The sequence below is a fragment of the Ailuropoda melanoleuca genome, chromosome 14, assembly GCF_002007445.2.
Source record: "Ailuropoda melanoleuca isolate Jingjing chromosome 14, ASM200744v2, whole genome shotgun sequence".
NCBI lineage: Eukaryota > Metazoa > Chordata > Mammalia > Carnivora > Ursidae > Ailuropoda > Ailuropoda melanoleuca.
In genome coordinates, this window is record NC_048231.1 from 38,370,049 (window position 1) to 38,396,740 (window position 26,692).

The following is a 26,692-nucleotide window of genomic DNA, read 5'->3' on the forward strand; positions in this document are numbered from 1 at the left end:
CTATTGTGGACATTGCTGCTATAAACATTGGGGTGCAGGTGCCCCTTCGGATCCCTATGTTTGTATCCTTAGGGTACATACTTAGTAGTGCAGTTGCTGGGTTATGGGAAGCTCTATTTTTACCTTCTTGAGGAAACTCCATACTTTTTTCCAGAGCGGCTGCACCTGTTGGCCTTCCCGCCAGCCGCGTGAGTGGGCTCCCCTTTCCATAGGCGCCTGTTTTACATCCGAGGAACCTGAGGATCATAAGCTGACCAAGAGTGTTTTGTTACTAAGGAGAAGGAGGCAGCTGCCTGCCCACCTCTGCCTTTGGGGTGTCTCCTTGACAGCATAATAGGTCTGATAAGAGGCCAAACTTTTGATTTTACTTGCAAAATCATGGATCCCTGACCCTTGTACCTGAAAGCACACACCTCTGAGGCGACCTTGGAAGACCCACGCAGATGCAACCTCCTGTCTATCTACAAGATACGAGAAGGTTCCCATGCTCTTGCTTTCGCACTGCTCTATGAATTTGTTGAAATTCTGCCCCGGCTCTGTACTTGCTTTCATGCTGCTTGCATGCACTCGACCCTCTTCATGCTTACTCCCGGTTATACTGCATTTTCTTCTCGATTCTGGGACAAGAAGTCTTCTGTGAGTGGGTCTGTCCTCTTTCCCCAACACACAGTGGCAGTCGGGGGCTGTGACCCTCCTCATCACCTTGCTGTCCAGCTAGAGGGTCTTGGGACTCGCAGCGAGGATATCTGGAAGTGGAGGCCACCGCCTTTCCTTGTGGGGACGTCATCTGCACAAAGTGCCGCTGTGTGCTACCTTGGCCCGGGATGCAGAATGACCCTAAGGCCCCATGAACTCAACAGGTGCCCACAGGCTGAAGACGACGATGGTGCCATTGCCCCACGCTGTGCCCAACGCCAGTTCCCTCTGCACTTGCCAACCACTCGACTGCCTCTCAGACACTGGCCCTTCTCGCATGCACACTGCCCTTGAGACCCATCTGAGTTTCGGCAGGTATCAAGCACGGGCTGGTCCTTCCTGTGGCTGGGAGGGGCCCAACGTGCACCCAGCTTACTCTTTGGGCCATTCCCCCCATGGGTCGACTTTCATGGGGCTCGAGCCAGCAGGTGCACCAGAACCAGCATCTGGTCAGGAGCTGCTTCTTTCCTTCCTTCACCGAGTCAGACTTTACCCATCATGGTCCAGCAACACTGACACTATCATTACGCAGCTCCTTAGCCGCCGCCTTCTGACTCAGCCTCTTCCCTCTGCCTTCGTAATGTACAGATGGATCCGGTGGAGAAAAGTTAATTGCATACGGCTCCGCTATTTTAGGTCAGCCAGACAAACAAGCAGCGTGCCTCGTAATACCATCAACCTCTTTATTTTTAAAAAGCTGCACATCTTTTATGTATACACTGCTTGTAGCCTCTAGGTTTGGGGGGCTGGCTGTACTTGTAGAAAACTTTCCTCACGTATGTTCGTACTTGCCAAATGCCATTATGGTTCCACTTTCATTTTGCATTTGCTCTATACAACCAGTTCACCGGAGAGGGAATCCGTGAGGAGGGAAAGACAGGGACAGGAAACACCAGGCACGGACAGTCGCCACCTAAGCAGTCTTCAGGGACAGGCACTTTGTAAACGTAAATGCGTCATCTTGCTGAAGCCCACACCGTACGAGTGCTGCTTTGACTGCAGTGATGCAGGGCGACAGGGTGGCTGCACGCAGGTGCTGGGTGCCATCTGTCCCACCGCTGAGGTAGGCTCTGCAAGAAGACACCCCTCCAGCTAGAAGGTCCTATGAGAAGAATGCATGCCCCTTGTTGACTGTGCCATAGAGACGCAGCCTCAGTTACGGGCAAGGCACTCTTGGGACTACAAGGCAGCTGGTTCTTTGAACAGGGCGGAGGACTCGTTTCCACATCCCCATTCATGTCTTCTCTCCATCGTTGGAGCAGCTGCGAGTGGCGCTCATAGATGTGTTCTGGAAGGGGTTTAGAATAAACTCCAAACAAAAAACAGCAATGATGTGCACTGTCAGGCTTTTCCATTCTCAGCTTTCACATCACCGGAGGGCCTGGTGTGGGCAGCATTCCCATGCCTTCTAGGAAGGGCTCAGAGCTCCTGAATGCTGTCAGCGCCCAAAAGCCACCAGCCAGAACCAAGTGGCTCAAAATCATCTTTGAAAGAGACATTGTCAAATTAGAAAAAGAAGGTACATGTGTATATCTACAAAGTTACCATTCCTAGTGTTCTTCATCCCATCGAGAAGGTTCTGGAATCCATCTGGTAAATATGTCCTTCTGCCACAAGGACTTCCTTTATTTTCTTTCTTTCTTTCTTTTTCTTTCTTTCTTTCTTTCTTTCTTTCTTTCTTTCTTCTTTCTTTCTTTCTTCTTTCTTTCTTTCTTTTCTTTTCTTTCTTTATCTTTCTTTCTTATTTTTTGCAGTGCAGGTCAGACGATCCTGAATTCTCTCAGCTTTGTGTGTCTTAATATGTCTTTATTTTGCCTTTATCTTTGAAAGATTGCTTTTAATGGCTCAGAATAGAAGAGAAAGCTGGCAGTTTTCTCTCTTTTTGATGCTGACAGGTGTTTTCCTGTGGCTTCCTTTCATGCGCAGTTCTATTGAGAATCCTGTCTCCGTCTTTGCCTCCATACCTCTGTGCTTATGGTGTGCTTTCCCCGGGCTGCTTCCAAGACTTTCTCTTTCTTGCTGGTTTTAAGCAGTTAGAGAGGAGGTGCCTTGGTGTGGCTTCCTTCATGTTTCCTGTGCTTGCAGTCCATTGGGTCTCCGGATTTATCCATCAACTTTGTAAAATTTTCTACCATTATTTCTTTCAAACATTTTTTCCTGCCCCTCCTGCCTTGCTTCAGGGCCACTGGAAGTTATCCCCACAGCTACCTGATGCTCTGTTTTGTTTTGTTTTCCATTTTGTTTCTCTATTTTATTTTGGATATTTCTATTCCCCAGTCCTCAAGGTAACTAATCCTTTCTTCTACAGTGTTGAATCTTCAGTTAATCCCATCCAGTGTATTTTTCATCTCAGACATTGTATCTTTGTTCCTTGATGCCTCTTTGTCTGATGTCTCTTTTCTTATCTTTCATGTGTCCACTTAACACGTTCAGTGCTTCCTTTTGCTTCTAGAACAGAGAATAAAGTTAGAATAACTATTTTTATCCTCTCTACTGGTTCTATCATCTCTGATTGAGTCTTCTCATTATAGTCGTATTTTCCTGTATCTCTACATAACTATAATTTTCTGTGGATCCTACATATTGTCAATTTTACCCTGGCAAGTGATGAATAGCTTTCCACCCCTATAACTATTGTTGAGCTTTGTTCCCAGGCATAGTGACTTGGAAACAGTTTGATCCTTTGAGGCTTGGTTCTAAGTTCTGTTGGGCAGGTTTTAGTCTAGCATTAATTTTACCCCCATCCTGCACCAGTACCCCCTGAGCACTCTTCCAGATGCCCATGAGCCTCAAGACTTTCCAGTCCGGCATGGGAGCAGCGCTATTCCCCACCCTGCAGGAGCGTGGGTGCTGTTATCTCTAATCCGTTCAGATGGTTCAGTCCTGCTTGGGGTAGCCGGCTGATCCTCCCCCCGCGGAATGCCCCAGGGGACCCCTCCACGGACTCTGAATTCATCCTTCTCTCACACTGCCTGTGGACCCCGGTTGCCCCTCACCTCCCAGTCCATCTCCTCAACTCAAGAAGACCCCTCCTGGGCCCCATCCCTGCTCATGGCCTGGAAATTCTCTCCAGGCAGTAAGCTGGAGTGGTACCAGGGCTCACGTGATTCGTCTCCCACCCCTCGGGGATCACCATCTTGAACTGTTGGATGTCCAATGTCTGAAAACTGTTGATTGCATATATTTTGTCCAGACTTCTAATTGTTTCAGGCAGGAGAGTAAATCTAGTCCCTGTTATTCCATCTTGGCCAGAGGTAAAAGTTCATCAAATATTTGCTGAATGTCAAATATTTACTAAGTGCCAAAGATTGTTGAATGTCAGGCAAACTTCTGTACATTTGGGATGCATCAAGGACAAAATCCAACATCCCTACCCCAGGGCGGGGAGAGAGCAGCGGTGGTCAGAACATCAAAAATAAACTTACGAAATCAATAAATTATATATACTGTTATATTCGTTTGCTTGGGACGCTTCAACAAATACCATAGACTGGATGGCTTAAACAAGAGAAATTGACTTTTCCACGGTTCTGGAGGTTACGTGTCCAAATCAAGCTGTCGGCAGGTTGGTCTCTCCTGAGGCCTCTCTTTGGCTTGTAGACAGCCTCATCCTCCCTGTGTCCTCACGCGGCCGTCCCTCAGCACACATCTGTGTCCTGGTTTCCCCTTCTTATAGGAGGCCCGTCCCGTGGATCAGGGCTCATCCTGCTCCCCTCACCTAATCCTAATCACCTCTGTAAAGTCTCTACTTCCAAATACAGTCACTCTTTAAGGTACCGGGGATTAGGACCTCAGCATATGGGTTTGCGGGGGGAGGGCACAACAGAGCTCATAAAAAGTATGTTGGAAGGTAGGAAGTGCTGTAGAAACAAGGAAAAAAAGCAGAGCAGATTTGGAGGGGATCAGAGTGCCCCACAGGGGGCCCCTTACTGACAAGGTGACATTCTGCTCTCTCTCCCCTCCACTCCCACGCAAACCCTAGTGTGAGCGGAAGGGCCTCACAGCCCCCAGGAAGCCAGAGCAGCGTCCTCGGAGAGGGCTCATTCCAAGTCTTGGATTGCTGACGTCCCCCCCCCCCCAGAAGCGCTGCTGCTCCCCGCCAAGGCTGGGAGGGAGGCAGGGGAAAAACTGACGGTGAGCAGGCTCTCAGAGGCACACGGCCCCAAGCCCCGCCCAGGCCATAATTAAATGGGACACATGCTCTCAGAGTTCACAAATGTTTATTCTACAAACTCTAAGACCCAGATCCAAGGAGAGAATGCATTTTTCCTGGTGAGTGTCTGGGTCTGATCAGCTCTTGTGACTGAGTGCAGCTGAGCTGAACAGCTCACACCAGTCAAGACGTAGCATCTGGAAGGCCGTCATTTGTGTTTGAAACGTGCGGTATATCCGCAGTTATTTTCACGCCAGGCAGTCCCCTCCTTCTGGACGGGAGCACAGCACCCCAGACATAAGCCCCTGCCCCGATGAGAGCTGGGCCTAGGGTTGCCCTTGCGTGGTGCCTCTACCCAACACAGTGGCCCTTCCTGTGGGGTTCGTGCCACGTGGCCATCTCCGCTGCTGTACCATGAAGTGTGGGGACTTTCTTCCCCTGCTCACAACCCACTTCCCACAACGTGTGGATTCCCTGCTCTCCTCACCACACTTGGGCTTCGGGGGGCAGAGTCCTCAGCTCCTGACACCACAGCAGCCTCACAGACACACCCGATCCCACACCTAGCCTGACCCACGTTCTTTGACCTCCTTCACGCCAGTGACTGTCCTGAACCTGCTCCCCCCACCCCCCACCCCGTCGCCACCCCTAGCCCGTCCTCCACGGCAGGGGCTCTTGGCCTTGGAACCTTCAGTGCCAGCCTGTGTGCCCTCCTGGGCTGGAGCCCTGCTGTCTAGACAGGATACCCAGAGGCTGGGCCATTCAAGAGCATGGCTGTTAGGAAAGGGGACCCCCACCGCCTGGGGTCCCTGGAGCCAGCTAGGGGCACCGAGACCCAGCATCACAGTGTGTCTGCCTTCCTACCCCATCTTCCCGTCATCTGAGAGGTTGGGGGGCCCCAAAGGCTCCAGGCTCCCCCAAAACCCTGTGGGAACTGTGACACATGGATCAGAGACAAGGGAATGGTTGGAGGGAGGGAGGAAGTGGCTTTTTAGTGTAGCTGTTTTGACCCCAGCCTGTGGATTTCTTCCAGATCTCCCAGCTTTGTAGTTGCACAAAAACAATTTCTTAAAACTTCTGTCAAACCTTAAGAAACTCTGCCCTCCTCTCTTGCTCCGACCCACAAACCCTAAAGGGGGCAAAACTAAAACCAAACAAAAACAAACCCCCAACAAACTTAATCTTTGAAACTCAGGCAGCCATAGACCTTACAAACCCGCCAGGCCCTCCAGGCCCGTCTACTGATGGGGCCTGGCCCACCCAGTCTTGCATGTGCAGAGCTGCCCTTGCTCCCAAAACCCACCTTTGCCCGGACACCCCAGAAGCTTCCAGAGCATGAGGCCAGGTCTCCCTGCAGGCTGCTTCCTTTCAACAGTCCAAGACTTCACTTTCAAACGATTTGACCAATCAACACTGAGCATAGTGTTTACGGGCAGCGTTTGCAGGAAATAGCATATAATCTACTTCGGGGAGCAAGCCAAGGCATCTTAGAAACGTCCCAGGTGCTCTGGGCAGGAACTCGGGCTGTGACCTAGAGTCCAGGGGGCACACACCACAGTTTCTTTTGTCCAGGGACGTAGGGAAGCAGCCTGGGTCGGGGACAATGTGGGGTCTGAACATGACAGGCAGTGTGGACATCCTGGTTACAATTCTCTACAGGGCAGCCTTCTCTGAGTCCCCAGCCACCCCCACCACATGCCTCAGTTTCCTTACCACGTGCCTCAGTTTCCTTATTTGTAGGCTTGTCCATGGGGGGTTGTGTAAGCTTAAAATGCAGTTTGTAAAGGGTTTTATTGATTCTCAATGGGAATATTATTTATTAACATGCGCCCCATGGAATAAAGAGAATTTTGACCTTGTGGGCTCCCCCTTCCCAAAGAGAGAGCTCTCTATCTGCCAGCTGCGGTTCAAGCTTTTTTATGATGCAGATTTGGGCAGGGGGCACAAAGAGAGAGGTCTCAGGAGGGAGAGAGCTGAGGAGAGAGAGAGGGAATGCAGGGGTGAGTGTTATTGGCTGGGTGAGTTCCAGGGCTCCGTGTTGTTGTGGAGAAATATGGGGAATGGGCAAAGCCAAAAGAAAATAAAACAGAAGCTGGAGGTTGAGTCTAGCTCATCAAGAAGGGCGGGGGGCCAGAGGGGCTGCTGGAGAGAGAGAGAGAGAGCAGGGTGGTGGGGTGGGGTGCGGGCGGGCAAGGAGACTCCCTGCAGGCGCTGGGATGGGGGACTGCGGAGGGGGAGGGGGAGGCCTTCATTCACCTCTTATGAGGCTCTGAACGGTGGCCCCTAAATGTCGTTTCCAAAGTCTCCAGCAAGGACTTGTAGATTCTGTGGTGACTGGGCTGCCGCTTCACAGTCCGCAGCTCGGCGCCCTGCCGGGGACCCGCACAGCCCTGGGCGTGCGGGCTGCAGACCCGTCTCATCCAATGCTGAGCACCTGCTCCAGCTCCGTGGTCGCTCACGCTCTAGGATTCTGGCCACAGAGGCGGGGAATCCGCGTGCCCCGTGAAAGAGGGGCGAGGTGAGGGCGCAAGGGCAAAATTCCCTCCTCTGCAGTCTGTGGGAGAGGTGGCCTGCCGGCCGAGTCCGGAAGGACAAGGACAGATTGCCATGTCAGCAAGGGGACGAGGGTGGGAGAGGGCACAAGCAGGCATTCTTGGCTGAGGGCAGGGGCTGTGCAAAGGCCCAGAGGCAGGAATACATAAAGACTCAGGCATTGCAGAGACTCTGCTTTTAAAGTGATAAGTAGTGAGATGAAGGGAGTTTGGATTTTACCCAAAAGGAGTGAATGGAAGGATTTAAGTCCAAGGACGGTGGGCGGGCCAGGTTGTCAGTTAGAAGGTCCGCTTTGGCAGAGGCAGGAGCAGGAACAATGGTGGGGTGGAGATCCCACCTAGCTGCGTGACGGGAGCATCCTTACCCGCTGCTCCCTCCACCAGGGGTGTGTGTGTGTGTGTGTGTGTGCACGTGTGTCCCGGCTCTGAGACCTCAGGCCGGGGAAGGGACACTAAACCAGAACCCTCTCCCTCACACAGGGACCCCTCCCCAGTGTCCCTGGCGCAGCAGGTGGCCCGTGGCTGAGGGAGGCCCCACACTGCAGAAACAGCTGGAGGGGATCAATCTGTTCTTCGCTACAGCGAGACATAAACCAATTAGAGCAGACCCAGCAGGGGCCTTGGTGCTGGGAGAAGAGAACACGAGAAGGGTAAATCCAGGCATGTTAATCCTTGCTGGTACCTTCCAGCTGCCCGCAGGAGAAAGCCCAGGCTCACAGGAAGGGGGCCAAGACCTGGGGCTGCTGGCTGCCTCCCTTCCCCACTGCCCCCTCTTCACCCCCACCCAGACCCACGGGTGGTTCCAGAGGGCCTCAGGCAAAGCGTGCATGTTCCTGCCTCAAGGGCCTGCGCTCCTGGGAGTCTGGTCCAGGGAATGCGCGCCCTGCCTCCCACATGCCCTCAAGGCCATCCTTCTCCAGCGTCCCTGCCCCGGGGCAAACTTGCTGTGTCTGCTTTGCGCTGCTGGCCTCGGCCACCGGGGCTCCTGGAGGTCACTGGGAGGATTCGAGGCCATGGGGCCTGCACTCCAGCCCAGCTCAGGGCCTCGCAGTGCGGGTCAGAGCTCTCCGGGCTCGCTTTCCACATCAGTGTGGAGGGGTCACACGCCAGCCCCGCAGGAGCCGGAGGGGTGGATGAGACCGTGCCCCCAGCAGACACCTTTTCCAGCGCCGAGGACAAGGACCCAGGAGCTGGGCTGCGTGGCTCCCTCGGTACAGCCTGCCTGGAGTCATTGTGGGGGTTCCAGGCCCCCCACCTACCCCCACCAGGAGCCCAGTGGGCGCTCAGAAAGGCAGGCTGCTTGTCCGTGGCCATGCTGCTTCTCTGACCACCGTGACCCCCTCAGGGCCACTCCAGCCCCCGCCACTGGCCCCCCAGCCATGCCAGGCCAGGAGCCTGACCTGCTCCAGCCCTTGCTGACTCCTGGCCCCCTGCCAGCTGTGAGCCACCCCTGCACAGGCCCCCCGGCCTGTGGGGCCCTGTTTTCCAGGAACCAGCATCTCAGCCTCTGCATGTCGAGAATGGTCTGGATGTGCCCAAGGGCTGTGGTTCCTGGAACAGGCCTTCCAGGGAGTGGGGAACGTGCCCTGGCCGTGGGCGGCTGAGGATGGCCCTCCTTTGCCTCCTGGGGGTACCTGGCCAGGTGAGCCCAGGACATGTGGTCCTGTGCCCGTGTGTGCAGTGTGGCCACCTCCTGCCTGGCCCCGCGTCCCGCAGCTGGAGCACCTCCCCATCTTGCCCCTGCTTTCTCAAGTGCTGGGTATTCCCGCGGCGGACGGTCTGGCTGCTGGTACGCTCGCTTCTTCTGGGTTTTTTTTTCATTCTTTTTTTTTAATTTAAATTCAATTAGCCAACATATAGTACATCATTAGTTTCAGATGTAGAGTTCAGTAATTCATCCCTTGCGAATAACACCCAGTTCTCATCACATCACACGCCCTCCTTAATGCCCATCCCCCACCTCTCCCTTCCAGCTGCCCTCAGTTTGTTTCCTGGAGTCAGGAGTCTCTCATGGTTTGTCTCCCTCTCTGGTTTCTTCCCATTCAGTTTTCCCTGCCTTCCCCTGTGATCCTCTGCGCTGTTTCTCATATTCCACACATGAGTGAAACCATATGAGAATTGTCTTTCTCAGATTGACTTATTTCACTCAGCCTAATCCCCTCCAGTTCCATCCGTGTCTATGTAAATGGTAGGAATTCATCCTTTCTGACGGCTGAGTGATATTCCACTGTATATATGGACCACATCTTCTTTATCCAGTCGTCTGTTGAAGGGCATCTCGGCTCTTTCCACGATTTAGTTACTGTGGACATTGGTGCTATGACGTTGGGGTGCAGGTGCCCCTTCTTTTCACTAAGTCTGAATCTTTGGGGTAAATAGTAGTGTGATTGCTGGGTCGTAGGGTAGCTCTATTTTCAACTTTTTGAGGGACCCGCTCACTGTTCCCCAGAGCGGCCGCACCAGCCTGCGTTCCCCCCAGGAGTGTAGGAGGGCTCCCTTCGCTCCGCAGCCTCGCCAACAGCTGTCGTTTCTTGTTAGTTTTAGCCATTCTGACGGATGTGAGGCGGTATCTCATTGTGCTTTTGATTTGAATTTCCCTGAGGGCTACTGATGTGGAGAATTTTTTCATGTGTCTGTTGGCCATTTGTACGTCTCCTTTGCAGAAATGTCTGTTCATGTCTTCGGCCCTTTTCTGGACTGGATTCTTTGGTTTTTGGGTGTGGAGTTTGGCGCATCTTGAGAGATCTTGGACACCATGCACGCTTGCTTCTCAAGCCCTCTTGCCTACGGGTGTGGGGCTGGGAGCTGGGACTCTCCTTCCCAGCGTAGCGGGAGGGATTGCACGTGGGCTGCACCAGAGTTCTGTGAACGGTATGTGCGCCCGGAGGAGGGAGCGCAGGATGCCCCCGTGGAGGACAGGGAGGCTCCGGTGCAGACGGATGGGGACCCTCCAGAGAGGAAAGTGCACAGCAGAGGTGAGAGAGCAGACGGTCTTCCTGGGCTCCGCTGATCTGGGGGCTGCCATGGGGCTTAGGGGTGCGCTCAGGCCTGTTCTCTGGAGAAGGTAGACCTGTGTGCAGGAGCCCCGTGAGGGACTGAGACCCTTCCGCAGCCCTCGACTGTGCTAGGGAAGGCTGGGTCCGACTTGCCCGGGGAAGCTGACCCAGCAGCCACAGGGGACCCCGCAGCCAGGCTTATGTGTGGTCCCAGAGGCACCGATGGGGCCCGGGACAGAGCAGGGGGCTGGTACCCTGGCCATGTTTGGGGTACACGCGGCTGCTTTACGCTGAGGACAGTGAGGTGCCCGTGCGTGCAGGTGGACGCAGGGAGACGGAAGGGTACATGCTGAGGGCACAGACAACACCCTTCACACAAGGATGTGCACACTCGCATGCAGACGTGATGAAGGATACCCAGGTGCCAATGTGGGACCCCCTTCCATGCTTCAGCCACCAGGCGGGGGGGAGGGGACAGAAGTGCAGGTGGTGCGGGACAGGGTAAGACTTCTCTCCTTCCCGATCTACAGACCAGCAGGCCTCCGAGGGACAACAGGAAGATACGACAGCAGGAACAACAAAGGAAGAACCACAGGGATGTGGTAACGTGTTTTTGTAGACGAGAGAAGCCAGCCTGGAGGGGAGGAGGTGTAAAGGGGGGCGCTCCAGGGGGTAGAGCCCAGGGAGAACCAGGTCTGGGCAGCCACCTCCAGCCTGATACCTGTCACCACTCCCCGGACACCCCCAGGGCAGGGGCAGGTGGGGACCGTCCTTCGGGGACACAGATGGTGCCACGCACGAGCTGGATGTTGGATGAGGGGACACTCGGTGCTCGGTTCAGGTCCCCGCTGCCCTCCCACCCTGGGCTCTGCTGCCCCGCCACCCGCTGGCCGGGCCGAGGCTCAGGCCGGACGAAGCCCCTTCCACGGCACTAGCTTCTCTCTCCTCTTTAAAGAAAAGTCCATGGAGGATTTCTGGTAAATAGAAGTACCCACCTGGTTCCAAGGGACTTGGTGAGTCAGCGGCCGTTGACTCGAGGTCAAGACTCTCTTTCCCTTGGGGCTTCACGGGCCTGCGAGAACACATGTGTGGACCCCAGGTTCAAGGCCTGGGGACTGGGAGCCCCTCAGCCAGACCCCAAGACCCCACCCCCTACAGCGGTGCCCCCACCCCTCACTCACACTGCTGCAGTGCCCCCCCCACCAGGACCCCCCCAGAGGCCCCCTCGGGCTCCCCTCTGTGCACAGTGCTTTCTCTCTCCAGAACCTTCTCTCCCTCTTCCTTGCTCCTCTTTCTGCTGTGAGCCGTCCTCCACTGCTCCACGGCCCCGACCTGAGGGCGCTGAGGAGCGAGGTGCCCCCCCGGACAGCTGTTTCCCCTTGTGCCTACCTGGGTAGCTGTCCTGGGCATGCTGCATGTGACCTCAGCATATTTGTCCCCCGTTTTTGGAGGCTCTGCCACCCCTGATCCACCATGAGAACCCCCACCCATGACCAGCTGCGAGCTCGGCCCGGGTGAGACTGCCCCCCTCCCCGTTCAAGCCGCGCCTGGGCCTGGGCCCTGGAGGCGCCCACGGGGGACCAGTAGTGAGCACACTGCTGTCTTCAGCAAGTCAGAGCCCTGGAACCGCAGCAGCCTGAGCGGGGCACCCCAGGATGATGACCAGGTCTGGGGGCGGAGTGGGGAGAGCGGGCAGAGCCGGCTGTGGGGCCGTAGAGCCCCAGTGAGCCTCCTCCTTTCACTCACGCCACTGGGTTCTGCCCGGAGCCTGGGGTCCTGACCTGGACGGCGGGCCAGGGGAAGGGGGCTGAGTACCTGACTGAATCTCCCCCCCCGCACGTACTAGTGCTCAGTAAAGGCACGATCATCCCGCTGCCTCCCAGCTAGGGTGGCAGGCACGGCTGTCCAAAGCTCACTGGCCCCTTGCAGACTCTGCAGGTTTGGGAATGCACCCTGAGCTTTCACTGGGGCTGGTTAGAGGAACAGCTTGATGAAACTTGTCACAGTGTTTGCTGTCTAGATGCTGTTGGGGACACCGTCCAGTTTTCATTTCAGGGCCACCTAGATGGAACTTCACAGGAAAAGCATCTTTCAGAGCCAAGGCTGGAAAAATCTTTGTGCTTTCCAGAGCACCGAATGACCCCTGCTTTTAATGGAGTCTTTTCCTAACACAGGTGTGCAGAGACACTGCTCCATTCAGCCCTCGGGATGGTCATTTCCAGGCTGATGGGACCAGCCTTGTCTGCCCTCCCCAGGGCGTCTTACACATTTCCTGTGTGCCCTCAGGGGAGGAAAGCTGGGAAACCCTATCCCCAGGGACAGTGAGGACAACTGAACAGATCTTATTTCCCTTTTCACTTTGGCTGCCAGGAATCCCAGAGCCAGATTCAAGAATCCCATCAAAGCCACTGCACGGGACCTAGTGGCCTGCATGTTCGTGTTCCCCTTTTCTCCTTGGTGCTCTGTTCCTATGGTTGTTTATATTTGCTGTAGCTTGGAAGCTTTTGTGTTTTGCTTTTCACTCATTTTTGCTCTATCTTGCCTGTAGTCCAAGGTCATCTTTCATGAAGTAAGGCAGGGTTCGAGTGAATACTTACATGAGTCAGGCATGAAACCCCAAACCCCAGGGGGCCCACCAGTTCCGGGAGCAGACCCCACACCTTCACCTCGCACCTTTTCCGCCCCAAGGGAATGTCTGTCCAGGACCTGTGTTGGATGTTGTCTCTGGACAGCATCACCCTCTGAGAGAGGATATACAGACCCATAATCCAGGGGGAGTCCAAAGGGATGCCTGGCCCTGGTCCTTCACTCTGGGTGACATGGAAGCCCAGGGAGGGGGGGTGGCAGGTCCTGGGTCACATGGTGGTGGCCTCCTGGCTTTCACCCAGATGGGATATGAACCAGCTCAGTTACCCTTAGCGTCCAACAAGGGAAGGGATTCTCGGGTGGAGACTCCCCAGAAACCTGAGATGCGTTTAGCGTTATGATTAAGTGTCCGCGGCCCTAGCTAGAGGTTTTGGGACTGGCAGGAAAGCTATAGACAGCTTGATGCTTCTGTCCACCAAGCCTTTCAGCAATGTGGGAGACCCCACCCCGAAACCAGCCAGGCCTCACCACGGGGCTGGTAAACACCACGGCCAGGGCCCCCCCGGAGCAGAAACGGCCAAGTGCACAGAGAGGCAAAGCTCAGTCTGAGAAGGAAAGGAAAAGAAACTTCCAAAGCAGTGCCTGTGGGAACCCATCGGCCTTCTTCGCCTTGTGTGCTCCAGGCAGGGCGAAATGCATGTACACACTCAGGCTCACACGCACGTGTGCACACACTCACGCTCATGCACCCACTCCCACACGTGTGCACGCGTACACACAAGCCCACCCACGCACACACAGAGCACGAGAGTGCTGTCTGATGGTGTCGGGCCGCCCTGAGCCGTCACCCGTGATGGATGTGGACGCTTTAATGGCCGTGCTCGCGCCCCAGGGGCTGTTCTAAGCCTGTGGAAAGCAGGCTTCTCGCCCTGGTCGCCAGAGTCTGGTAGAAGCTGGGCCTCCCGGTCAGAACCTGCCAGCAGCCGGAGAGCAAAGCTTGCAAAGCCCCAGAGAACGGGAGCACTTTGCAGAGCTGCGCAGAAGGCCAGCCGCAATGCGTCCCTGTCCTCGAGTCCCCAGGGCTTCCTGCAAACCCGCCCTTCCCAGGGCTGCGGGGACCCCAGAGCCCACACACACCTCCTTCTGGCCCCTCCCCAGCTCCTGCTGCTCCTACCCCCCCGGGGGGCGGGCTGGTTATGAAGGGGGCTGGGGGGGTATTTGCCAGGGAGAGGCCCCAGGGTCTCCCCCACGTCCCACCCCTGCCCCCTCCATGTGCCAAGCTGTGGGGCACCCCTCCTCTCTGAGCCCACCCAGAACTGGGACTGAATCTCAGTGAAAAAGATTGATGGCAGAGGATCAGAGCCCTGGGGAGGCTCCCGCCAGGCGGAGGCTGGATCAAAAACATCACATCAACAGTGTCTTGGGACGGAGGAGCTCAGAGGGGCATCTGGACGGAAACCTCAGTCTGGTCTGCAGCATTAATTCCGGGCCCGTGAGACGGTGGGGAGAGGAGACTGTGGGCTGTGAGAGCCGTCGGCGGCCCCGGAACCTCGCCTCCCCCTTTCTCCGGCTGCACCATGAACCGGGGCCACCGGATTTGAACGGGGACCCCATGCTAGGTGGCTGACACATCCCCGCCCTACACAAGAGAAAGAGCGGGGACTCCTTGTGGCCACTCACCCGGAAAGATCAGGACAGGGACCAAGCTCCACCACTCACCCCCTTGCGCCCCGGCCCCAAATGGAGGCCCACGAGGCACACTCGTGGGTGTGGGAGCTGTGACTGAACTGGTCCGGACTCAGAGCTGAACAACGTCCTGCCCCAGGATTGTGACGGCTTGTCTGGTGATGCCTGGCAACGGGGAGAACTGGGGGCTTGCACACAGAGTTTCCTCCGTGAACAAAGGCCCTTCCTGGGGGCAATGGAACCTGCTCAGAGGGTTACAAGAGCAAGTGAGTGAAAATGCCTGCCACGTGGCCCCGGGAGCCTGCCACAGAGGCACCCCTGCACCGGGGTGTCCCATCTGCCCCTCTTGGGGTGGTGGGAGTGCAGACAACCCTCCCCAAATCCAAGAGAAAACCCAGCAAGCAGGGGCTGGCCCTCACGCTCCATGAGGGGAGGGGGTCACTGTCCCAGGAGGGTGCAGGGGAGGTCCCCCAGCAGCTGGGGGTGCAGCACATAGACAGGGTTTGAGGAAGGGCTGGTTTACAGAGAGGAAGACAGGAGCTGGGGGTCAGTCGTTTTATTTGAATATTCAGAGAACCAAATGAAAACGGAGTGATCTGGGGTCTGCAAGGGAGGGGGCTCAGGGGCGTGTGTTCCCACCCACCCCTGCCCCCACCCTCACCCCTACTCCAAAGGGGTGCTCTCCACGGTCCCGGGCAGGGAGGAGCGCCCTCCACCCCACCTGCAGGTCTGCAGACGGATGAGAAAGGCGCTACCTCGCTTGCTGTGTGACCCTGGGCAAGTGACTCCCCCTCTCTGGGCTCAGTTTTGCCATTTGCAAGCCTCAGGGGCAGTTGTGAGGGGGTGGCAAAGAGCAAAGAGGAGGGGAGAGCCAGGGAGGGAAGCTATGGGGTGGGTGGCACCGGCCACCAGCAGCAAAAACCCCAATTTAAACCTCCACAGCCCCCACCAGCTTCGGGCATGCATGAGCTTCCCCAGACCCTTGTCCACTAAGGGAATTCACGGTGAAAGAGAAAATGAAAATCGGGTGCAGTCCATGCTGGGGCTGAGGGGCTCCCCAGAAAGGTGGAGCCTGGCAGCAGGGCCCCGACCAGGGGCTGGATCCAGGATCGAGCTGTGGGGCCTGCACCAGGTACTTCCTAGGCTGCCTGGAAGGGGAGAAACAAAAGGAAAATCCACAGTCCCTACATTCCCAAGAGGGTACTTGGGGCCTCTGCAGCCCACCTGGTTCGGTGTGTGCGTGTAGGCAAAGCGTGGGTGATGGGGGTGCACGTGTGGGTGTGTGTGTGCGTATGTATGTGTGATTGTGTAAGAGGAGAGGCTGTAATCTGGACCGTAGGAAAATTCCCAGAGCATAACCCCAGAGCCCCCAGGGGCAGGACGGCAGGGGTCCTGGCTCCCACTGCCAACCCACGCAAGGGCTCCAACCCAGACTGTCTCCTTTGGCTGGGCTGGCTGCCCTGGCACCTCCTGGTGGATCCCTGCCAGGTGTCCTGGCTCGCACTGCCCCCCAGTGGCCATCCTGGGTGCCCAAGGGCCTGGGGCTGGAGTGGACAGAGAGCGCGCAGACAAGGCGGCAGAGTGGCCAAGGCCCTAGTCCTCTCTGGGCGGGGGAGCCCATGCCCTACAGCCCCTCCAGGAAAACAGCAAGATATCCTGGCCCGAGACCTCTGGACCCACCAAGATGGTGCCTGTGGCTTTCTCCCAGCCTTCCAAAGGGAGGCCCATAGCCCGTCAGCACCTCTGCTGTCGGGCCGGACCAGCCCCTCCGCACACCGACCCAGCGACACCTCCTGTCCGCCAGCAGCTCCTGTGACCTCAGCCAGGTCACATCCGTGCCCCGGGCCTCCACTGCCACATCTGGGTCGGCACGGACTGGGGGCCTCAGAACTAGGACGGAGGAATTTGGGACTTCAAGGTCTGATCGGGAGGGTCTGGGAGCCACGGGGGCCTGCAGCCCTCGGAACCCCCCTGGAGAGCCCCCTGAGGCCCCGTCAGGGTTGGACCATGCGGCCAGTCCCACGATGCCAGTGGAAGGGGCCGGAGCTAGCCCACTCAAGCCTCTGGTTGAGAAGGAAGGAGCCCCTCCCTGGGCCGATGGGCACTCAGGCTCCCGGAAAACCCGCAGGGGGCTGGGCACAGCCACCCCCCCACCACCCCGGGCGGTGAGTTTTCAAGAGCTGCTATTTTAGGACAGAGAGGGTGCCTAGGAGGGCAAAGTGCTTGTGAATAACAGGACAAGTGGCCCTCTGAGGGCCAAGGCGACAGGGCGGGGAAGTCAACAGGCCAGGGTGAGGGTTTTTTTCCACGACAAAGTTCCCCCAAACCACAGCCCTGGGGTCAGGGTCAGCGCCTGGCCTCTCCTGCAGGCTTGCCAGGGAAAACACGAAATGCCCACCCACATCCACTCTGATCAGCGTGCAGTGTGTGGGACCGACTTATTCTGAAACAGTATTTGCCGTTCACTGGAAATTCAGGCGGACCTGGGCATCCTGTCTTATTTGCTAATCTGGCAGCAAGAACACTCTCTCTCCGGCAGGCTCCCAGTGACTCTTCCCTCGCCCCGCACAGAGGACACCCCCTGACCCCACATCTCGGGGATCCGGGGCCGTGGGCAGGCGGAGGCCGCCGTCAGCATCCGGTGCAGGGAGGACAGCAGCCCCGGGGCCTTAACGCCCAGCGATGTGGTTGAGGGCTCCATCCCCACCGCCAGCACGCTCGAGCGTGGGTGTCCATTAGCTCCGTCTCCAGGCTTCTCTGTGGAGGTTCCAGGAGGAACCCTCACCTCCTCCCCACTCAGGAGCCAACGGGGGCCTGTGCCCATGGGGCAGAAGGAACACTGTCGAGGTTTCCAGGGCCCTCCCGCCTGCTCCTTGGCCATTTTTGGTCCTTGTCTTCTGTGTTTTGTCCCCAGAGCCCTGAGGGTGAATCACGCAGGTGTTCTAAGGGCAGGCTGACAGGGTGCAGAGGGGGGGGGGCTTACAGCGGATTCCTGCACTCCCCAGGGGGCTGCGGCTGCTGGCAGGGGGCCCCCAGAAGGGAGAAGAGCCTGTCCTGCTCAGAGTGTGCGGTTGACCAGGGTCTCTGTCCCACAGACACGGAAACCCCGGGTTGGCTGGGCACAGCCTTGGAGCCACCTGTCTCCACCCCCGCTGCTCACCTGCTGCCCTCCCCGGACCATGGGGCTCCGTGGCCACTCCTGACGCTCCCTCCACCTGCCAGCCCTCACCACGCCCGCCAGCACCAAGCAGGCTGCGATGGGGATGCCGCCTGCCACCCAGACAGGGGAGGGCCACAAGCCCCAGCATGGAGGCCAACCCTAGAGGGCAGGCGGGGCCTGGCCCAGGAGACCAGAGACTTCCAGGCTGGAATGACCCGGTCAGATGCTGGTGGGAGGTGGGAGATGAAACTGAAGGTGAGGTGGAGACTGGGAGGAGCGGGGGTCCCACGGTTTTTCTGGAATTGGCCAGACAGTCGTTTTAAGCCCTGGGGGACATGAGGTCTCTGTGGAGGTGACTCAGCCCTGCTGTGAGCCGTCGTCACCGTGTGCAGATGCGCAGAGCCACGTGCTGAGAAAGCTTTGCTCTCCGCACCAGACGGCAGGTCAATGTGGCGCAACCCTGGTCTAGACTAGGGATGACGGGGAGGGAGCCACGGGGCCTGCGTCAGGGAGCAGGAAGGGTGGTGAGAGTGCAGGACCTTGGCCGGCTTCTGGAACACACAGGGCTGGGCAGAACAGGACTCAGGGAGGTTGACTGAGCCTGTGATGGGGCCCTGCTCCTGTTTCCAGGGCCCCCTCTCCCCCCAGAATGGTGTGCTCCCAGCGTCCAGAGAAGGAGTGAAGAGGGCAAGGGGAAGGGAAGCCTGTGCCTGGAGGAGGCGTCCGCGGGAACCGCAGGAGTCCATCCCGGCAAAGGAGCCCCTGGCGTGGTCCCAGGCCGCCCAGTGGGAGTCGGGAAGGGAGTGAGGCAGGAAGGCTGGGGTCTGAAAAATGGGACAGAAAGAGATTCTTGGCCACAAGCCTACATTTTCTGGGCCACAGAGAAAAGGTCAAGGGTATTGTCCAGCCTGGCCAGCCCTCCAGACAGAGGCCTGGCCTGGAAACAGGCCGTCCTGGGGACCAAAAGCCCCGCAGGCAGGCACTCCAGAGGCGAGGGCTGGACTGCCGGGCTTCTCACTCCTTGACAGGGGTCCTGAAGGGCACGGCCCTGATCTGCAGGACGCCCTCTCCTGAGAGTGCCGACCCAGCCCCTGGGCCCCCTGGACTCCTGACAGGTGGCATCCAGAGGAGCCATGGGTCCTAGCTGCCAGCCTCTCCCCAGTCTCTGTGGCAGAGATGACATACCTTTTTGGCAAATTTGGCCGATTTCCCGAGCTCAGAGAGAGGGCTGTCCCTGCCCAGACTCAGCGCCATCTCCCGGGGCCTCTATCTGGAGCGAGGGCAGGGGGCCTGTCCAGCTCCGCTGCCCCCAAGAGGCCTTAAGGCCTGGACCCTTTCCCCTGGGACCCTTTCCCCTGCTCTAACCTGAAGAGGTGCCCGTTCTCCACAGGACAGAGCCTCTCCGGGCCTCCTCGCCCTGTGCTATCAGCACCCTGGGGCCAGGGTCTGGTTCCCTCCACGACTCCAGTGACCAGCAGGAGGCCTGACACTGAGCAGTAAGAACACTGAATCAGAAAGGACTCACTGTCCCCTGCTTGGGAAGCCTCCACCCCAGGCAGCACCCCACTGGAGAAGCCTGTGCGCTCTGAGACTTGGCTCAAATGTCACCTCCCCTGGAAAGCCTTCCCTGATTACACAGGTGTCTACCACCTTGGGCACAGACCCCTCCTAGGACAGCACTTGGGAATATGAATAAAATAGATTTCTATATTTTCATAGATTTCATTATGTTTTCATATTATATATTTATTTTTGTGTTTATTTATATTTTATGTTTTATATTATATATGTTATATCATATAATGTATATCATATATATTTAACATTTAATTTTAACTTAATATAATTTAATATATTAAGATTATGTATACTATATAATACATAATATATATTCCTATGTAAAAAGCATGTAAATAAAAATAAAGGATATTTGGGGGACAGTTGGGTAAATTTGAATATAGACTGTATATTAATTAAAATTATTCTATCAAAGTTAGATAATACAATTGTGATTTTGTTGGAAGATTTTGTAGGAGACAAATGTCACATTTAGTTGTCTTTGTCCCTCCCAAGGCAGCACTGAAGACCCTTGGGAAGGACTGGGTTTGCACTGTGAAGCCCCTGCCCTAAGAGGCTCCAGACACTGCCCTTTCTTACCCCTCTGCACAGGATGGCAGGAGACAGCACCTGCCATGTCAAGCTGCCAGGTGTCTTAAGAGGAAAACCGCTAAGAGGCGCATTTCTGGAAAGGAGTGGGTGTCGTCTGCCCTGGGACAGAAGCGGGAAGTGGGTCCCGGAGGTAAGGCTTTGATGTCGGGCAAAGGAGGACCAGACATTCTCAGGAAAGGAGGACAGAGACACCTCAAGGCCAGTAAAGAGGGACAGGAAGGCAAGGCCCCCGCGGGGCGTGGAGCAGGTGTGCGGGAGGCAGAACAGGAGGGCGGCCAGGTGGAGAGACGGGAGGCTTCGGAGCATGGCCCAGCAAGCCTGGCTGCGCTCCGCTCCCGTTGGCAAACGGATAGGAAAGATCAATACCAGATGCCGTGAGAACTAAGGAACTTTGGCGTAAATGTTGGGATCCTTGGTGCCTTGTGAAGCCCAGTCGCCGGTTGTGGGGTGGGGATGGGGGCTGGAGAGCAGGGCACGTGGATGAACGCGTCATTAAGACCAGTGCTGGCTGCAAGAAGAGCTGTGCGCCCCAGAGCCCAGGGCCCAGACAGGCCAGAGGGTCCTCGTGCTGAAGAAGAGCAGGGGCCCGTCTTAACCCCTAGTGCAAAGTGAGAAGAGACCACCATAAACCACGCTGTGCCCCCAGAAGGCTGCCAGGGTCTGGGTGGGCATGGCCAGGGCCCCTCTGTGTTAGCATCCTGGGGCTGCCGGAACAAAGGGCCAGAGACTGGGTGGCTTAAAGCTACAGAAATTCATTGTCTCCCGGTCCTAGAGGCCAGATGTGAAATCAAGGTGCAGTAGGGCCTCTGGGACCCACAGGGAAGGAGGCTTCCTTGCCTCTTCTGGCTTCTGGTGGTGGCTGGTGGTCCTCGGCCCCCACGGATACGGGGGCGCACACCTGGTCACTGCAGCCTCGCTTCTGCCCACACCCAGCATTCGTCCCTCGTGTCTCACTCTCGGCACCTGCCTCGTGGCTCCTTTTCTTGCAAGGACGTCAGTCCCGTTACATTAGGGGTCCACCCGATTCCAGGATGAGCTCATCTTAATTTAACAAATTCGATCTGCAGTGACCCTGTTTCCAGCAAAGGTCCCGCTCGGGGAGTCTGAGGAATCAGGACTTCAACATATCTTTGTAGGGAGACACAATCCAACCCAAAACATCCTCCGGACCCACCCCCTCCCCCTCCCCCCCTTTTTTTTTTAACTGAGAAAGTCCGTTTCCAAAACCTTTAAATTAATGAATAAATTAATTGCACAGTCCAGCGTTCCTAAAAGAACCCAGTCTGCAAGGGGAGATGATGGTGCTCTTGCAGGGACCGCCAATCCGAGGAGCCAGGGCCTGCACTGAAGCTGCAGATTCCGTTTCAAGAGCAGAAGTTGGCTAGTTTCCTCTCCAGCCTCGGGCTGTGCCACTGGGTAAAAGCAGGTCTCCAGGAGTGTCCCTTGGGACCTGGGTCTGACTGGGGTCCACCGGGCGGCAAAATGAAGTCTTGTCTGCAGCACCCAGAGGCAGTGGGACAATGGAGAGCAGCCGAAGTCCCTCGATCAGCAGGCAGCCAGACGCCGGGTCCCGAAGAGGCGGAGCCCCAGGAGGAGTGCTGGGCTGCGTGGGCGGCTGAGGGCACCCCCATCCTGGGCTTAGCCTTTCTTCTCCGTGGTCATCTGTGCGTTTTCAAGAGCCAGACCTGTGTCTCCTTCGTGCCCACGTTCCCCCGGAGGGTCCCGCCACGGGCGCTTTGCGGGCGATGGGGACGGGCGAGCAAATTCAGCGATACGCAAAGACCATCTGCCCCTCGCTGTACCCGCCACGCGGCTGTCACGCACCAAGTTTCTCATCGTCGATTTAGGCCAAAGCCGACACAGTGTCTTTTCACTACAGTGATTCCCTAGGAAACGTGTTCCTAATTATTCAAAAGGTTTTGTCTGCTAACCACTCAGCAAGTGCTGTCTGACATTTTCCCTGACATGTCCACTGGTAGACGTGGACTCCTCGCGGTCGGCACCCACAGTGCCTGGTTTCTGGTCCAGAAGCAGCTGGCGAGGAGCGCTTGATGAATGAATGAATAAATCAGCAAACAGGTTGCTTACCCCAGGCTACCCTGGGGCAGTCTGTCCGTCCGTCTTAGACTGCGAGCTCCTGGAGGCTGAGAAACACTTTGCATTTCTCTTCTGTCCGCTGGAGCTCCCCAGGACGGCAAGTACCTACTTCTCGAACGAAGGGGTGAACGAAGATGCAGCTGTAGCAATGGGGGCACCCTCTTCTATGGATTAGGTCACTGGGATCCCACGGGACACACACGAAGCTCCAACGAAGGGACCCATGAGGACAAGAGATGGTGCGAGGAAGCCCTGTGCGGTGCTGCCTGGGTCCCTCCACAGGCCTGCAGTGGTCCCTGGCCCCGCGGGGGAAAGTACACCATCCAGGCACAGTCGGGCCCTGCGCTCAGAGCTCAGGCCCGTGACACACACGCTTTGGACCCCTGAGAGGGGGGTTTCCAAGCCCAAGGGGAGCGGTTGTGCTCACCACCCCCTCCCAGTGCCTTCAGGCTTTTGGGCTGATTTGAAAGACTCACAGAGGAGCCCCAGGTGGGGGAGGACCTGGTTAGGATGAAAAGTTCTTTCCGCACCGCAAGGGGCTTGCTGATGTCCCAGGAGAGTGTGTCAGCCCAAACCCGCCCTGAGACACAGCACACGCGTGTGTATCTTCCTGGCCGCATGCCAGAATCTGTGCGTGCCAGCTTCAGAAAGAGCGTGCACGGGTTCAGGTTGGGGGACGCACGGACACAGATGTTTTGCTTCTAGAAGCTCCAGATGTGGCCTATCATTCTGTAGTTTCTCTTTCTGCAGCTCGCTCCTCCCGGAAAAGGATTTAAGGAAGCAAAGAACTGGACCATTAAAACCACATCAACGGATCCTCTCCCCTCTATGCTCTGCGTTTTTTTTTTTTTTTTTTTTTTTTTTTTTGTTTTTTTTTTTACAGAGAAAGTCTATTTCAAAAACTTTTAAATTAATACTAAATTAATTGCACATTCCAGCTGCCTTAAAGGGAAAGATTTAAAATATGCAAAATGTATTCGATTTATACATTCCCTGAAGGGTTTGCATTTCACCCAATCACCTGTGCCGGCAGGGGGAGGGGGTGCCATCAGCTCTGGAGTCAGATGGAGGCAGGTGGGCGTGCACCCCACTTCTGAGACCCGTCGTGTCAGGAACATCACTTGGTCTCTCTGAAGCTCATGTCCCTCACCTGGGGACAGGCGGATGGTGCTCTCAGAGGCCACACTGGGGAACAGGAAGAAACTGGGTGGAAAGGTCCCACGGGGTGTCTGGTCAGACAGGGGTGTACTCCAGGGAACACCCCTCTCCAGGGACAATCTGAATTGTCACGATGGAGAGCCCCCTGTTCTCTCCCACTTCAAGTACCTGACTCCTAAGAGCTGGGGATTGTCTAGCCTGCCTTTGCAAACGGGGAAACCGAGTTTCAGAGAGGCCGAGAGGCTCCCGTGGTTGACAGAATAGTGCCAACCCCCCCCAGCCCAGATGTCTACGTCCTCATCACAGGAATCTATGACTATGTTCCATTACCTGGAAAGGGGATTTTGCAGAGGTGGCTAAGGTAAGGGTCTTGAGAGGGGATGCTACCCTGGGTCAATCAGGTGGTCCCGATCCAGCCACATGGGCCCTTAGAGAGGAGGGGCTTTCTTGGGCGTATTCAGAGAGAGACGCGGAGAAGAATAGGGTCAGAGAGAATGCACTCTGCCGGCTCTGCAGGCGGAAGAAGGGGCCATGAGCCAAGGAGCATAGGAAAGGTCTAGAAGCTGGATAAGGCCTGGAAACAGACTCTTATCCAGAGCCTCCAGAAGGGACCCAAACCTGCCAACACCTTGACTTCAGCCCAGGGAAGCCCGTCAGACTTCTGGCGTCCAGAACTGTAAGGTAATAAACGCATGCTGTTGAAGCCACTGAGTGTGTGCTGACCTGTTACGGCCCCAGGAGGAAACACATCGGGCTTTCTAAGAAACCGACGGAGTCCGCGTGCCGGCAAGCCAAGCCTCCACCGCCAGATCCCGGCTCCCGGGCCAGTGCTTATCCTCCAGAGCTCCGCACTGTTTTTCCTCCTAAAAGGTGGCTACATGGGGTGGTCTGGAGAGTTGCCATGCCCTGCTTCCCTCGGGGCGTTTGGAGCACACACGCTCTCACCGTCCCCCCGCCCCCAGCCACATGCTCATTCATTCATTCTTCAGCAAATGTGTGCCGAGTGCCTGCTCGGCGCTAGGGGCTGTCGCGGGCACTGGGGTACAGCCGTGGGGGTCACACCAGGTCCTGCCCTGCAGCTCGCGCTCACGCAGGCCTCCGAGGATGCGGTCACACTCCCAAAGCTCCCAGATGCCCCAGGCAGCCTCCAAGGATGAACAGACACCCCAGTGTGGCCTCCCACACAGTGGAAGACCCCACAGTGGTGAAAAGGAAGGGAGCACAGGCCCCTGCCGCAAGGACGATGAGCTCGGACGAACTGATGCCTGTGAAAGCAGCCACACCCGAAAGGCCACGTACTGAACGATTCCATCTGCTTGAAATGTCCAGAAATGGCAAATGCCTAGAGGCAGAAAGGAGTGGCGTGCTTGCCAAGGGCCGGGGACAGGGAGTGGGAGCAACCGGGAAACAGGTGCGGGCGGTCCTCATCAGGGTTCCTCAGAGAAGCAGAACCAGTAGGACCAGTAGGACGAACACAGAAATCCAGAAAGAGAAGGCTCCCGTGATTGTGGACGTGGAGAGGTCCCCCGGTCCGCTGTCCACACACTGGAGAGTGGGAAAGCCAGCGGTGTGCTCCCACGGAGACAGTTTGGAAACGGGGAGCACCTGTCAGAGGGCAGGAGAAGGCGGAGGCCTCAGCTCAACGCAGGGAACACTCCCCCGTCTGCCTTTTCGTTCGGCTCGGGCCCCACAGGTCCAACGCGCCGCCTGCGTGGATGAGGGCATGCCCTCTGCTCGGTCTGCTGACCCCCGTGCTCATCTCTTCCCAAGACACCCTCACGGGCACACCTCATAGCCATGTTTTACCGGCTGTCTGAGCCTCCTGTGGCCCAGCCACGTTGCCGCGTCACATTAACCATTACAGGGGTTTTCGTCCAGGGTGCTGAAAACATTCTGGAACCAGGTGCTGCCCACGGTGTACAACCCTGTGAATATATTTAATGCCACTGAATTGTACACTTTAAAATGGCTAAACTGGGGAGGGGCGCCTGGGTGACTCAGTCAGTTAAGCATCTGACTCTTGATTTCAGCTCAGGTCATGACCTGAGTGTCGTGCAATCAAAGCCCGTGTCCCATCGGGCTCCACGCTCCGCAGGGGAGGGCTGCTCCCTCTGACTCTGCCTCTCCCCCTGCTCACACACGCTCTCTCTCAAATAAATAAATGGATCTTCAAAAAAATATAAAATGGCTAAAATGGTGAATTCTGTGTTATGTATAGCTACCACAGTAAAAGTCAGGGAAACAATGTGCACCTGCTGTTACGGCACTTGGTTAGTTCTGTCCTGACCGCATCGAGGGGGCCCTGGAGAGCCTCGGGCTTCAGCGGCAGGTGCACACACCTGTGTGTCCGCCACCCTCACGTCTCACCTGTAAGGTGGAGCCAGCACCCTTATCTTGGGGGATTGTAAATCCCCCTGCATGAGGCAGCCGATGGAGAGCCAGCGCCCCCGTCCCCACGTCCTGCCAGGGGCACCGTAGGGAGGCCCCCCCCAAGCTCCTCACTGACAGGCCGCTGCCCGCCCCTCCCATTACTGAATTATCACTCTTGTTTGTGAATCTTTTTAATGCAGCCCGTGCAGGGACCTGTCCTGGGGCACATCCTGACTTCTGTGGGGGAGCTGGAAGACAGCTCGAAATACGTAATGGACCTGGAAGGAGAAGAATTCCAGCGGGGGCGGGGTGGGTGAGTGTCTGTGCACATGTGTGGCTGCTCAGTGGCGGGGGAGCCCGGGGAGCAGGTCTGGACAATGATCCATTAAACACAGGACACAGGGTGACTCTCTCCTCCCGGGGCTCGGACTCCCGGGGGACCATTACCACATCAAGACCATCTGTGTTTCCCAAGGTACTCAACACTGCACTGCATTGGGTAAAAATGCTTCCAGATTTTTGTTCACCGATATAAACACTGGTCTAGAAGAGGGGATCAAGGTGTTCAAATGAAGAAACAGCCTTAGTGACCAGTGGGGGGAAGTCCCAACTCGAGGCAGTCTGCATCCCATGTCCTCCGTGTCGCGGTGCTGTGTCCCTTGCCAGCCTGACCCCGGGCCGACCATCCCAGTCCCACTGTTCAGGGAAGGTCAGGGTCCCCTGAAGCCTGCGGCTGGCCGGACAGGTGCGCCGGACCGCCCTGGCCAACTTATCCGTGTGAGCTGATTGCTTTAAATAAAGTCAGCCGTGTCTCCAGCTCATGTAAGGATGGCGGGATCAGTCGGGTACACAGAAACAGATTACCAGGCAGGTGGCTTCGGGCTAAAGATAAACTGTGTCCTCACATAACTCGGGAGAGTGGGATGCACCCAGCTCCTAATGAGCAGAGCGAGACTGTCTGGTTCCTTACTTGTGCAGGGGAGCCGGGCTGTGGCGCATGCTTCCTGGAGCCCCCGAAGACCCTCCCCTGGAGGAAAATCGCAGTCAGGGCTACCCTGTGCTCCAACCG

General features: G+C 56.7%; 1 protein-coding gene across 16 annotated transcripts in view; it reads right to left on the bottom strand.

Annotated features, from left to right (window-relative positions):
- Window positions 1-9,712: 9,712 nt before the first annotated feature.
- Window positions 9,713-26,692, bottom strand: part of LOC117796016 (basic salivary proline-rich protein 2-like) — a 69,341-nt gene continuing 52,361 nt past the window's right edge. For 4 of the 16 annotated variants that reach the window (XR_004620295.1, XR_004620292.1, XR_004620291.1 and 1 more), the window contains 4 exons: window positions 26,594-26,650; window positions 25,060-25,178; window positions 23,977-24,858; window positions 22,959-23,763 (listed from right to left, as the gene is read on the bottom strand). Coding sequence is in view for 1 of the 16 variants with exons in the window: in XM_034642692.1 (XP_034498583.1) it covers window positions 9,942-10,471; window positions 11,393-11,469; window positions 26,594-26,650 (664 nt within the window). In the remaining 15 variants the exon portion in view is untranslated. Of the gene's footprint in view, window positions 11,032-11,392; window positions 11,470-21,183; window positions 22,853-22,958; window positions 23,764-23,976; window positions 24,859-25,059; window positions 25,179-26,593; window positions 26,651-26,692 lie in introns of those variants that run through there. The other 12 variants (XR_004620299.1, XR_004620298.1, XR_004620296.1 and 9 more) reach the window with 12 other exon arrangements.